The sequence below is a fragment of the Cydia splendana genome, chromosome 3 (genome assembly GCF_910591565.1).
Source record: "Cydia splendana chromosome 3, ilCydSple1.2, whole genome shotgun sequence".
NCBI lineage: Eukaryota > Metazoa > Arthropoda > Insecta > Lepidoptera > Tortricidae > Cydia > Cydia splendana.
The window spans coordinates 22,052,825-22,067,850 of record NC_085962.1 but is presented as its reverse complement, the minus strand read 5'-3'; the positions used below and the strand labels follow the sequence as shown (position 1 = coordinate 22,067,850).

Here is a 15,026-nt window from a genome sequence, read left to right as displayed (position 1 = left end):
AGCCGCTCCGATATAGGTAACTATACCTATGTGATGGCGACTTTACTTACTAGGGGGACAGTGTAGTAGGTACGAGTAGGTAGGTACATTACAACACTACCGCTCGAAATGGTCGATGACGGCATATGTTGCCGCTCGGCAGGTTATCGCCGAACGAGCTCAATTGAGACACTTGTTCAGATAACTGCCGAGTTATCGCATCACCTAGACAAATCCATAATCTAAGCTGCAAGGTCGGACTGAGCATAAACTAAAGTGCTCTGTGTAATACGTGGCATCGTCTGCTGACCATTCGTAAACCTTAGTGCAACGAGATAGGGTCCTTCAATGGTCAGTTAAGAGCAATGTTGTAAGAACAAGAACAGGTTATCTGTTAAATTAATGTAAAATTAGGTAACATTGGCATTCACGTTGATTCACAACAAGCAATCACATCATCTGCTACATCTTTGTAAAAAAAAACGGTCTTAATCATCTAAGTTTAAACAAAAAACTAAAAGGTACCAAATAAATAAAAATTATAGGACTTTTAGTCGTTATACACAAATCGACCGAGTTCCACTCCTCAGTAAGCTCTGTCTCAATTATAGAGGTAATTGAAGTAATTATGACTATACAATCGAAATACTACTACTAATCCTGGGATTAGTAGTAGTATTTCGATATAGAGGTTTGTTTTGTCTCACTTACAGAGGTAATTCAGTGCTAAAGTGTCGGGGCCGCGCCATGAGTCCCAGCTATGGAGGATTCCCACTTATCCAGGTCCCACTTAACCAAGTTTTACTGAATATAAAAAACGCATAAACCTATATAGAAGACATCCATAACTCAGGAACAAATATTTGTGATAAAAAACAAATCAATGCCCTTACAAGGATCGGAACCCGGGACCTACTCCGTGGGCAGGGTCTCTACCGACTAGGCTAGGAGGCGGAGGCGGGATGGAAATTGGTACCATTAAAAAATATTTGTCTTTAGTTTATGCATTCACATGTACTCGTAACAATAACAATGCAAGTTGTAAAGCCTTGGTTATAAATAGAACGAACATTCGCAATTCCTCGACGGCGGGACAGCTCGACTGGCCCAAATACAATTTTATTCATTTTTCACGGCGACAGAGACTCGCACGTCCTGGCACTGAAGTTTTCTTTCAGCTTTCAGCTACCTCGTTATACCGTCGATAAATATTTATTAGCATTTCACAATTCGCTGCAGCAAAAGCGTCGTCTAGTAATAAGTTTCGTTTTGTTTGGTTTGGCTAAAGTAGGATCCGTTCTAAGGGCACTTTAAACGGAAAACATTATCAGACGAGTGTATACATACCTATTACACATGTATAAAATGTTGTTAAATGAAATGGCGCCGGTATAATAATTATGTAATTTATGGATAATGGACCTATCCTCATGTATACATATTACTCTTATTAGCCTTATGCATCCCTTATAGCAAAGTTTAATAATTATTTGTTTTACAAGGGGGCAAAGTTGTTGTTTAACCGCTCGTGCTAATATTGATACCCGAACCCAAATTGAACCACGAGCGTAGCGAGTGGTTCGAAAAATGGAATCTTGAGCGTTGCGAGGGTTTCAAATCACGAGGGTTAAACAAAATTTGCCCCCGAGTGAAACACAACATTTTTCACCACACCAACCCGAAGCAAATATTAAATGTAAAATATCAAACAAAATCAAATTCAAATGAATGTTATTAAATATTTATCATTTAAAAGTCAATTCTACCAGCAAACATAAGAAAACAACTCAAAATTTGCATTTGATTACTTTGCCTCATATGTGAATTACTGATGCGAATAAAGTGCAACTTTGCTATCCGTTTTTGAAGTGCAAAGTAAGCCTTTCCGAGCTGTTGTGGTGAAAAATTACTTAAACTTATGAGACAAGCCAATACCAGTTTTCAAGCCTAAACAAATTTATAAACAGAAAATTTGGTAACTATTTCAACCCCCTTTAAGTAGAGTCCGTCTAAGTATCTTAAGTGTCTAAGTAAACACACCTTTATAATATTATGGTTGAGGTAATGAAGAACGTGTGCCAATAGGACGAAGTGGATTGATCTAATCAGCACTTCGTCCTATTGGCATTTTTTGCTGCTAACCGTTGTTATCCTGTCTTGGCTCGGCTAAAATAATGAGATATTGTAGTAAATCGTTGACGAGGGGAAAGGCTAAGTCAAATAAATCATAGTTTCCGTCATTCATTAGTCAATGTGGGCAGACAATGGCGCGTCATCAGCACTGTGCTGTGGGCTGTGGGTGGCGAAGCGAAGGTGGTGAGTCTTGTTGAGCTGTATTTATAAATGAAGTAATAAATATGGACCTATTGTACCTACCGCTTTATCTATTTTTAATATCCTTAGTAATTATAATAATTTTATACGTTAACCTTAAACGCCAAGGACGACGAAAGTCATCGCGAGTAGTACAGGTAGTTATTTTATTTATATTACATTTGTACAGTCAACAACAGAGCTATGAATACAGGCAAAGTGCCAAAAATATGTATACACGACCTTAATGTACAGGCAATAAAGTACTGTATACTTACATATTTTTGACACTTTGCCTGTATTCATAGCTCTGTTGTTGACTGTACCAACATCACATGTCTCTTGTCTAGTAAGAATGTCAGCGTCTGAGATATTTTTTGACCATATTTACGTATTGTTGTTGAAGTTACGACCATGTTTATCTATAGAGACAAAAAATGCGAGCCCTTCCAAGGCAAGGTACCTCTAAAGACTCAACGCACACAAATAAAATAAAGTCTGTACTTTAGCTGTACCAATGTACTGTAATGATAATCTATAAGATTACATACTTCATAATGCTCTGGAGACGGGTGTGTATTTCAAAAGTAGTTTCTCTATCCTAATGCAATTAAATATAGTTTGTCAAAGGACTGTCTCATTTCAATCATAGACAGAGAGAATCATACTATCTTTGTCTTACACTAGTACTAGCACCCAAAAGAAAAAGATGAGTATAGTTTTCCTGGGTCTTACTGACTGACAAATTGGTTTGACCAACTATAAAACAAAAATCATGAGGTTGGTATTGAGAGGGTATTAAGAATATTTATACCAGTCTTTTGCAGTAATACGGCCTTATTCCTATGGCAGTACACCGCACACTAACCGTAAAAGGATATAACAGCTTTCTAAAGTCCGAATAGGGATATTGTTAATGCGACTACGACGTAATCAGACGGACAGTCTCCTTTCCATCGGCCGTATTTTGAATACTACTTTTATTTTAATAATTAACCTTTTGAACGCCACAGACGGCAATTGACGTCAACGCAAAATCGTGACAACGATGCCAAAGACGGCATTTGACGTCGATCGTTTTTTGATGAAAATCTACTGAAAAATACCCCACTTTTAGGTTGGCATTATTTATTCACAAAATTCCTCAGACACTTTCTTAGTAAGTATCTCTATTTTAAAACCAAACTAAAATATTGTTCAAGAAAATTCCTATATTGGACTAGTCCTTAAGAGCCAACGGGAGTGGTCATTTCTCCATACAAACGTACTCCTCGTTTTCATCCGTGGTTTTTGAAGCTAGAGCAATGATTTTTTCAACACAGATTAATATTGTCAATATCTGTGTCGGACCGTTTTGCTTTTTTTGATATTTTTGTTTTTTAAGGCGCTAGAGCCCTTCAAAAATGGCCAAAATGGCCTAATTGACTATGCCGCAATGAGAGGCGTGGCATTCAAAACTGATATCAATTAGCCAAAAAAGCAAAACGGTCCGACACACATAATTTCATAATCATTTAGATTTCCAAATTTGGTTACGATTGGTTAAGTTTTGGAGGAGGAAACAGAGGAGTACGAAACCTCGATTTTTGAGATTTTTACGCAGGATTTTTCGCCTTGTCCTTATCGCACTACTTTTAGATGCCGCTTCCGTTAGCGAGACGGGTATATTTACCTAAAATATTTAAAACTCAGCTCATGTTTCGTCTTAAGAAACCATACAGCGTTTCCGAGCCGCGTATTACGGACATAATATATGTTCTTTACAGATGTGTTTATTAATTAATTGGGTGATTAGAAAATGAGATTTAGAATTCTATTAGTAAGTCTAGTACCTAACATCTATTAGTAAGTCAAGGATAAACTGATAACGTAATCTCCACATCAAGGTCGTTTATTTCGTAACATATCAAATTTGTTACGCAATATAATCCCTATTAATATTAAAAATGCGAAAGTAAATCTGTTTGTCTGTTACCTCTTCACGCTTAAAGCGCTGAACCGATTTGGATCAAATTTGTTATGCAGGTAGTTTGTACTTTTGTAGCCCGGGGAAGGACATAGGGTAGTTTTAATCAATCATCATCATTCCACACAGTCATCAGTCATCTAGCTTCTGTCCGCGACTATGAAGTCGCGGACAGAAGCTAGATTCTAATATATAGGTACCATTGTCATTAATTAATAACTCCCAAAACATAATTTATGTAATAAATATATTCAATTGGCTTATTATTAACCGGGCAACTAAGATATTAAACAGGAACTTTCACTGGGCATATTATAATAATATAATTTGGCTATGCATTAATATTTTAGCGCCAATAAATTTATATTAGCCTCAAATTTAAGCATCATATTATTAAAAAACTGGCAACAAAATCAAGCCACCCAAAAAAATTATAGGGAACTTGAATTGATAGGCTGGCGTCTAAAATAATAAGTTGGCAACTAATATTGTAAAGCGATCATAAAATTTGGCTGTTTATATATGTACATATACAGAATACCTAAGATTCCTTTATACATAAGCTTTAAATACTCCATTTTTAAATAATTTAAACATATGCACACCTACTTTAAATTGATAAATTTCCTAATTCACAAAACACCACAAATTTATTTACCAATGGTCAGTACCTATACTATAGTCGAAATTCCTAATCAAGAACACCTAATGGCCATTATACCGTTAGGTCTTTTAATTTTTATTACTAACTTCAATAGTTATCACGGTGTTCTGCAAGAGTCAAAAGATAGGTGCGACGACGAGCGAAGCGAGGAGAAGCGTGTTAGGTTGACCGTGTAGTGACCAAACAAAATATTTTAAAAGAACTCCATTTTCAAATTAATAGATAGCCGTTTTCTTTTTAAAGTGTGTTTCATAAATGGTCTCCAATATAATAATTCAGTTGCCAAAAAAATATTTGGTACCTGCCTAAAAATAAACAAAAGCTGTAACGTCATTAAAATGTTGTCTCATATTGATATATTTTAAGGCTCTGTTTTTGTTGCCAATCTATTAATTTTAGTACCCATTTATATTTTTTTAAACTGCTTAAATTCGATTAATTATGTAGTTGACCGGTTAAATACGTGTCTATTAAATTTACCCCCTTTGCGCTGTGCAGTTGGCTACATACCTAGATACCTCTCGCGCTTAGAGGATATAACCAACGGAGACGCCATGTCTAAAATTTTCGGTACAAAATAGTCTGCCGTTTTTTGCGGGGGAGGGGCACATCAAATGTATAGGTACGTCATGTCAGATAAACGTCAGTCCATACATATGGTTGACATATGGTTGACCATTGGCCGCCTATTTTCGACAGAGGGGAACGCCTGTTAATGGCGGCTCCATTGTTAATTACTCCGAGCTCTCGCGTCGTCGAATAATAAACAACAAATAATAAATAAATCCTTATTGGTGAAACGTTTTAGAAAACGAATCAAGCTTCAAAAGGATTTTGACGTATACGTTTTTATTTATTTGTCAAATGTTTGTCAATCGTAAACTTAACGCAAAATATATACTTATACACGTTTTTATACAGTTTTTAGTATTTATCAAATGTTTTATTGGTACATACAAAAATCTAATCGTGGTCTTGAACTAATATAAATTAAAATCGTAAGGCAACCAAATTGAATAAAAATGTCAAGTGTTGCGCCGTCGCCACCGGGGCCTCAGCAATCGGTTGGTATTTTGTTATTAACAAGTATTACTGCTTCCTGAGAGAACAGAAAAACTATTCGCCATGAGATATATAGGAGCGGCCAAGTGTTATAAGTGTACATTTGACGCCAAATCTGGGTTGGCCATCGCACGGCTGCATTATGACATGACATAAGGATCATCGTCAACTATTAAAAATAATTCTAATTGAACATAACGCTATTCTAATCAAGTGCAGATTGAGCATTACACATATTTGCGAGTACGGTACGAGTAAAGCATTATGTGCGATATGTATTAAAAATTAAAGATACCGATCTAATATTGATACGGTTTTAACACCGGCACTGACCAAAATAACCGACTTGGTTTCACATAACTTACAAAACTTTTTTGTAGTAAAAGAGTTGCGTTGCGAGACTTGCATCTTTTTACATGTAATGCTTTTGATGGGATATTGGTTTACATAAACAGTTGCAGGGCCCTGCAGAAATAAATATGATATTAGGTCTTCTTTCAGATGAGTTTGAGAAACTTGTTCTAATATCTGTAGTTTGTGTCCACCATTCATATTCTACATCATAAAAGTTATTAAAGAGTAGATGGTACCTACTAAGGTTATCTTTTTTAACGATCTTTCTTAGGCATGCAGTCGAATGTTTAATTACTTGTTACTGCAATGAGAGACATTACGACGAATAATGTTGTTGTCGTTACCTTAAGTGGAAGTGGGCGACCGTACGCGATCGTTTCTCCATGCAAACTTAGTCCATGTCTCTGGGTATTAACATTATAAGAAATATTTTAGGTACTCAATTTGATGATAAAGCTTCTTTTGTTTTTTTTTTTAATGTTACTGCTATAAGAACTATGTTTAATATGGAGATCCGGTCGTCTTACTATACTATTAAACGAGTGGTAAAACCAGGTTCACGTAAGACGGCGTAGTTCGATACATCAGAGTTCATCGACGTGGAGGTCGCTACCGTGCGAGGAGGGCATGGGCGTGCGCCAGAACCCCTGGACGCCCACCAAGCGCCGCGGCCCCATCGCCGCCGAATCCGCTAGCCCCGGCCCTGCTGTAGTCTCTTTACCTTCTCTCATTGGTAATCTACATGGTTTCAAGTAGCTAGTCTCTTAATGCTGCACTTCGTTATAAGATAGTTATGTAGAGCTTGGTTTAGATTTAGTTGAGCACAAGATTTGTTTTTAAAATTAGAGCAATTGAGGAATTTGAGGTGGTAAATCGTTATTTTTGTTTTCCTTTTTCGCTCGTATCATTACAACCAAAACGTGTATTCTTACTTATTTAAATATCTGTTTCAACCTTTTTTCCGTTTAAAAGTTTAAAAATTATTTTTGTATTGCAATTACATATTTCATATTTACGAGTATTTAAATAGTGATGAAAACTTTTACCTATGCATAAATCAATGTCGCATAGATTCCTATCTTACAATATTTTTGCTATGCCAATTCTGTTCGTTCCATAGTTTTTTTACATATCCAAGGTATGTTTTAAGTAGCACTACAATCTTTTTAGATAGGTAAACCGACCAAATCCATACGTGTAATTTTCACATTTAAGTATAATATAATTTATTCAGAACTTTTTTTTTACTTCCGTATATTATTTACCAACATGTAGTTAGTGTACCATATTTGTCTTACAAATAAGCATAATACTTTATTTAACGTCGTATGATTTGTTCGGCTCATACACTGTCAATTATTGAGACACTTCGTTTGTGTACACGCACATTACGTTTATGGTCATATTTATTTTCTGTACACGCCAATTTCGACACAGTATTGTCCGCGGGCCCGCGCCGCTGACATCACCCGCGGAGGCTGTCCAGACCAGATTATCGTGTACAGTAAACACTGGCCTCGCACTCGAACATATTGAAAAAACAACGCAAACGTGACATCATCGCGAAGCCGATGTTGTTCGACCGACTTCACGCGTCTTTCCTTTCGAATGATAAAAAACTAGCCTTTGCAGCGATCATTTATCAATCAGCATAACACTGCGTTATTTATAAAACAAGTTAGCGGTGGCAGATGACGTTATATGGTGTAATCAGTATTTAATATAGTTCGTTCGGTTAAATTGTTTAGTTGGGACCTAATTGGTGCTATTAGGAGCGAGCGTGGGTGAAAAACATTGACCCTGATCAAGGTGATACAAATAATCGCCCTCTAATATTTGGTGATATTCTAAATTGAGCGCATTCGAGTTGTATTTTTTTTGCCTTTGCCAGATTGTTATCATTATCAATAACGCTAATAATTTTACTGTTAGGTATTGCGCTTCGCGTTATGTTTACCGCAAATGTTTTAAACACTTATGGTTAAGCAGTTGCAAGTTTAGGTACTGGTAAATTTTGACGACACGTAGTACAGAATTCTTGCAGCATGTTTTAGAGTTTAAATTGTAACATCTTAGCACTTTACGGAATATTATGGCATTTCAGGTAAGCCACCTCCGGAATCCCGGAAGGCGCGAGCGCCGGCATTCACCTTTGGCCACAAGCTAGATCCTCCGGGTTTCAGCTCCAAGGCAGGCCCTGGCCCGGCCTCTTACAACACAGAAGGCATGACCGCCAAAGGTGTGTAATCTATTTATAATATAAATAAGGTGATCATAGACGCTCAAGAGCTACTTATGGTTCGAAGACTTTTTCGCTCAAGTTCAAGTACTTGAAATGACTCACATGCAAAAAAGTATTGAAGCAAAGCCAATGTAGAGAGTACATCCCTCGTCTACCTTGTGTGACGTTTAAGGTGTATTAACACCTTCATACTACATGCAATAAACCGCCATCGTATATGCTCTCGCAGATGAGGCGCGCAATGTAGTTAATACGGCACGATTTTCTTATTTTTTACTATATAATATGTTACTCTTCGAGGGCCGCAAAAATATGTGACACACTCTTATGGCTTTACAAATAGGATCGTGTCAGATATTTTTGCGGCGTTCGTTGTTTAACATATTATTGCAGGTGACTGTACATAGCTAGTACGTATCCTTACTTATTGACTAGGACATGTACAGAAAATGTTAAAGGAAACTTGGGGCCTAACCAAGATGATAATCGTTTGCAGAAAACGAAAATCGCTATTGTCTCCATATTACTGCGATAGAGACAGCGTTTCGTTTCCCTGCGAACGATTGTCAGTGGCTAGGCACCCTCTAGACGTTATCATGATACCTATTCAAAAACGACGATCTCTTATGACAATTTTTATAAATCTAATTGGAATTGATGTTCACTAGGCTAAGAAGGCAATCACGTTCAATTATACAATTGTCATTGAGTAGAGGGCGGCCTGTGCGAAGTATGGATATCATTTGAGGCAGTCAAATAGGTACCGTGTGGTCAGAGGCCTAATTCTCTGACCAGCGTCATGAACAAAATAATAGCTTAACCTGGCTAAAATAGTGTCTCTGTGAGATGTAGACCTCGCGAACCCCCAGGGCTCAGTCATTTTGAAAAAGTCCTAAAAGTGAATCGACAAAAAATCTATATTACCTATCCAATACCCTCACCAAATTTCCGAGGCAAAATTAATGGTTACCATAGAAAGAATGGCTCGTGACACGAGTCACGACTCGCTGGCCAGAGTATGGTTGACGCAACTGTGAGCAGCGGTAGCGACGGTAGCCACACCCGTCGGGATTGTCAACGAACCACTGAGGTGTGAACGAATTCCTGACTGACGGCTGTTGATATATTGAGCAATCATCTTATAGCGTTACCGACATGTTTAGTGCATCTTGTACCATAGCTTCGACCTTGCATTATAGAATCATTTATTTACAAACAAGATATATAAAGTGGTATTACTAAAATAAATTAATAACTAGCTTAAATCTAAAATAGGCCCTTGAGGCATTCTACCAAGGATGCTGGCGGTATTTCCTCGCTTTATCGCAATGCTGATAAGTTGTGCGAGGTAGCCGCCAGCATTGATAATGTAGGTCACCTATATAATATGCATACCTTGCATTATCAATATTAGACATATGCAATGTGTCAGTTAAGGTACCATGAATCGAAAAGAAATATGTAAAAAATCAAGTAAGTACCTATTCCAAATTTGGGTTTAAATGCCGGTACGATTTTGCGTCGTGACTTTTAAAGGTGTCATTTGGCACATATTAGGTCCTTACCTATGAAATTGGCGTTTTTGTTCATAGATATAAGTCTGATCCTAGTTTTTTTTTTTTTTTACAAAAGTACATACACAATTACAATAAAACTACAATATGATTTCGCCAAACTGCTTGACAGCAATTAATTGTTATTTTTTATTGTTAAGTGTTCAGAATTAAGCCTTGAAAATAGGTCTTTTCATGTGCTGTCGGTTCGAGTATTAAAATTACTTATATTTTTCTAATGGTACCAATTTTCAAGAAATGGAGATATTGAAAACATACCTTAAAGGTGTCAAAAATTACTGGAAAAATTTTGTTTGGTTTGAATTAGCCATCAAAAAAATATCCGCAAAATTAATTGTATGGAAATTCGTGTTTCGTTGAAATTCTCCGAACAAAACGCCAATTTCATAGGTAATGACCTAATATATGTGTGCACGGTGCGGCACTTGTTCCATAGATATACTTATACCAGATACCTAATAACACTGTTTTTTTAAAGGCACGCAGTTTCTCACGTTCTATCTAGAAATAACATATTGACTGACGTGGGTTGACAATTATTTAGTAATTGTCCAGTTAACTTCGCGAGATAATAATCTTACGATTACATTTAAGATGCTGATAAGCAATTACACCGTCTGCCGCCCACAGACGTTTCCTCGCCCGTGCGATGGGTATGGCGGTTTAAAACTAAAATTTATGTGTCAATAAGTATGCAATCTACCAATGCACGTCACTGTAACAACATATTAGTATCTCTAATGTGCAAAATTGTTTTCATATCTCATGCTCTGAAAGTGGGTCGTTGTTGTTCTAAAAGGGGCGCAGAAAGTGATACGTTTATGCTCTAGCGCAGAAAAGTGGTGTACTCCTCTGCGTCCCCGTCCCATGAACAACTGGGTGGAAACAAAATGGAAAAATAGTGTCTTTATTTCCTCGTCTGGAACAATTGGTAATTCTTTAATTTTACAAATCCCACGTTGATCCTTATTTTATAAAAAATGATGTAAGTAATTTGTTAAAAACAAATTATTCTTGATTTCTTTCGTTGAATTCTATTTACTCGATTTCATAAAGCGGGAACCAAAAGGAATACACCAAAAATCTTTTTTTTAAACCTTACGCTTGCGTAAATGAGCAAAGGCAGAATCTTATACAGCCACAGTTAAACGTTTGTACGATATTAAATTGGTTTTTAAAGTTATTTAGAACTATATTCATTAAAATAAAATACAAGATAAAAAATTCTTATATTATTAATTAAATTGTTATTTAATATTAAAAATACTTTTATCATATTATTACGTGATGCGGCGCACTATGGTCGCGGTGCGGTCCGGTAGTCTGTTGCGGCTTTTAGAACGAAAAAGTATAAAATTAAAAAAGTACGAGGCAATCCCGCTCATTTTCATACTATAATGAACAAATTATTTTAAAATTGTTGTAGTTTGTTAAAAAATGTGTGTTTTCGTAAATATTGCAATCTAAATGATTTTGGCTAGGGGTGATTAATCTTCACGCATGTAAAGTCTCCGATTGCAAGTAAGTCCTAAGGAAAAAATCATGGCCGTAGGTCTGTTATGTACTTCAATTACTGATTTTGCGAAATTGCCTTGTCTTGTTTGGTTTCCTCGCATTCGATATGAAAAGTAGAGTGTTTAACTCGGGTGAAAGGCACCCATTTCTGTCGAGGTAGTTTGGCGCTCGAACGCAGTGAGAGCGCCAATAGTCCGAGACCCCTTGGTTAACAATCTACTATTGAACTAGTATACTAGTTCACTATATAGAACTAGTATAGTACTTAGTATTGTCACGCTACAGAAATAGCAATGTATCATCATAAAATTCATAAAATAACTGATGATTTGTTCAACAACTAAAGGCCATAGTCGGTTTTCCATAGTAAGTTGGCCCTTAAGTCAATTTGATTCGGGTTTTTTTTGTGAGTACCTCTTATGGTGAAGGATATTTTTGCTGAGTATCAACATCCTACTAGTGACAGTTTTTGACTTATGATTTTATTAATTTTTTTCTTTGATGTATTGTTTTTCGGGATGTATTCAAGCGATTTGCTTCAATTTTTTAAATAGTGTTCTTTATTTAGGTATGCATCGATACTCATAAAACGAATACCAGTTGTCGTATAAAAAAAAGGAAAAATAAATAAAACAAAAATAAAATATTTTTTTTATGTCGTTGTGAAGTAGTGACATCTCAATTTTTTTTTTCTAGTTGTAGGCCAGACATTGGCCTACTACTTGCCTAAATATCAAAATTTTCTAAACGGTAATTCCTGTCAAAAATTAGCAATGTGTGTGGTCAAGTTCTGTACTCCATCGGTGTTTTTCAATGTAGTATACAAACATTAAGTTGTCATTGGCATTTTACTCTTAAATACGACATCCTGATAAGAAATCGCAAACAGAATCGAAGAGTTTGTATACTACATTGAAAAACACCGATTGAGAACAGAACTTGACCACACACATTGCTAATTTTTGACAGGAAGTACCGTTTGGAAAATTTTGATATTTAGGCAAGTAGTAGGCAAAAATTAGAGGTGTTACTACTTCACAACGACATAAAAAAAAATGTTTTATTTTTGTTTTACTTATTTTTCCTTTTTTTTATATGACAACTGGTATTTGTTTTTTGAGTATCGATGCATACCTAAATAAAGAATACTATTTAAAAAATTGAAGCAAATCGCTTGAATACATCCCGAAAAACAATACATTAAAGAAAAAAAAAATCATAAGTCAAAAACTGTCACTAGTAGGATGTTGATACTCAGCAAAAATATCCTTCACCATAAGAGGTACTCACAAAAAAAACCTGAATCAAATTGACTTAAGGGCCAACTTACTATGGAAAACCGACTATGGCCTTTGTTACAGTACAGTCAACTTCGCCCGCTTAGCAACTTCTGCTGACTGTAGGTATCTGCCTAACTAAATGCTTTAAAAATAACTCATCTGCCATATATCACGTTATATTATACACACAATAAACACAAAATATATATGGCCTATTTAATATAAGTACTTAACTGTAAAGAATTTCACAATTTATAAATTTCGCGTTAATTTGTGATTCATTCTGCGGCACACATCCACCCCGCCAATGTAGGTCACGACTGCAGTCTTATTAGCATAAACGACATCTTCTGCAGTGTTTACATTCGTCCCTTTGAATTAATTTAGGTAACGACCTTGCGCCCCGGCGGCGTTACGCCGCGCCGACGCCGGCATTTCCGCAGTTATTCAGATGATTATGGTTTACATGCGAAAAGTGTATTTATTTTATGGCTGACTTTAACGCAACGTACGACGTTGATGGGTTTATTTTCAGAATGACATCTAAGCCGAAACATAATGTAAAATGTGCGAAGTTTGTGGACAAATACCATAAGAGCATCGATTGTTTAAAAAAGTCCTTGTTTTTACGACCGATGATCACATAGCGACAAAGCTGTGTCAAACAATGATGACATAAAATATTTCTCTGCGGTTAGATAATATTACTCATTTTAAAACGTACTTAAACCTTTATTAGGTGAATAACAGTAGACCTTCGAATCTCAAACGACACTCATTTATTATTACTAGAAGCACTTAGGTTGGTAATCCTAATAACTCGCGTGGGCTCGACAATTGGTATTCATTGAGTCAATATTCAGGTTTGGTTTCAATTGATATCTCTATTTGCGTTGAATAGAACATAAACATGCTGTTTTATGTTTCATTTCATACGCCTGTAATTCATTATTCATGCTAACTGAATTTACAAAATGTGTTATTATTCAAATTCACTGTGTCACATGTAGGAACGGTTAACCGCTACTGTATAAACAACCTACCGAACCAATTGTGTTTAACATTGCATGTGTATAATCTGGAAAGAATCTCACTGCAGGAGATGGCGCAATCATCCTGATCGTTGACAAGTGGTTATATCCCGTTTTACTTTACAAGTCAAACATGACCATAACCTGCGATACCTATGTATGTAGTTGTCGTCACTTTCAAAAAGAAATTGAGGCCGCTTCGTTAAAGGCAATAATCATTACAATATTATTGACTATTCTTGGAGATTAAAAGGTCGCTTTCGTGATCACAACAGTGAGTTTCATTGGAACGATGTCGCCAAATAAGTCCGTATGAACGAAGGTGATCGGCGCTGAGTCAGAGGCTGCGTAGGCGCGGATACAGCCTTAGCTCGGTTCGATTCATTCGGGATTTGCGATGCGGCCTCAGTCGGTCGCGCCTCTATAACAAGCCCTGCTCTCAGTCTGCACCGGTGTCGTGTTTAACCCGATTACACAGAGGGGGGATTCGTGTGAGTGTTAGTGTACTGCTTCTGTTGACAAATTGCTTGCTTTGATAGGATTTGAACATCTGTTGTGCTAATGCTAACCTAACATCGCAGGTTGCGTCCTGGAGTTGGATTTGTGTTCTTGTTTTTTAAACATTAAGTATTGTTAAGAATTGATTACCAACGTCTTTTTGTTCAACATCGCGTAAATAGAAAGTTAGTTTATAGAACCAGATTTTGTCAATTATGATTTATAAAAATTATTCAGTTCAGCTATACCTATAGGCATTGTTTTAACTTTTCTTCCCAACATGCTAGACCAATACTCTTGTCTTCACTTGATGCAACAATAGGTCTTGCTGCTGCTCTCAGCTGCTATTATGCGTACTTACATATGGAAAACGTATTGATTTATTGATACATATTATTGCAGTTCATAAAGGTCATGCATATGTAGCATAAGGACACTTCTCTGTTGGAAAACCACATAAAGTTAGTTTGTTATTTTAGTATTAGTTCAGGTAAACACATTTAACATGAACAGACGATAGGTCGAGTCTATTGTTATTAGAAGCAATT

General features: G+C 36.3%; 1 protein-coding gene across 4 annotated transcripts in view; it reads left to right on the top strand.

The window, feature by feature from the left end:
* The window catches only part of LOC134806766 (uncharacterized), a 28,622-nt gene that overhangs the window by 808 nt on the left and 12,788 nt on the right, over positions 1 to 15,026 (top strand). For 2 of the 4 annotated variants that reach the window (XM_063780090.1, XM_063780091.1), the window contains exons 1-3: positions 5,930 to 5,986; positions 6,894 to 7,071; positions 8,443 to 8,577. The exons of 1 other annotated variant lie outside the window; for it this stretch is intronic. In XM_063780090.1, coding sequence (XP_063636160.1) covers positions 5,945 to 5,986; positions 6,894 to 7,071; positions 8,443 to 8,577 — 355 coding nt within the window. In that variant the 5' untranslated portion in view covers positions 5,930 to 5,944. Of the gene's footprint in view, positions 1 to 5,929; positions 5,987 to 6,893; positions 7,072 to 8,442; positions 8,578 to 15,026 lie in introns of those variants that run through there. One more of the 4 variants, XM_063780092.1, reaches the window with a different exon arrangement.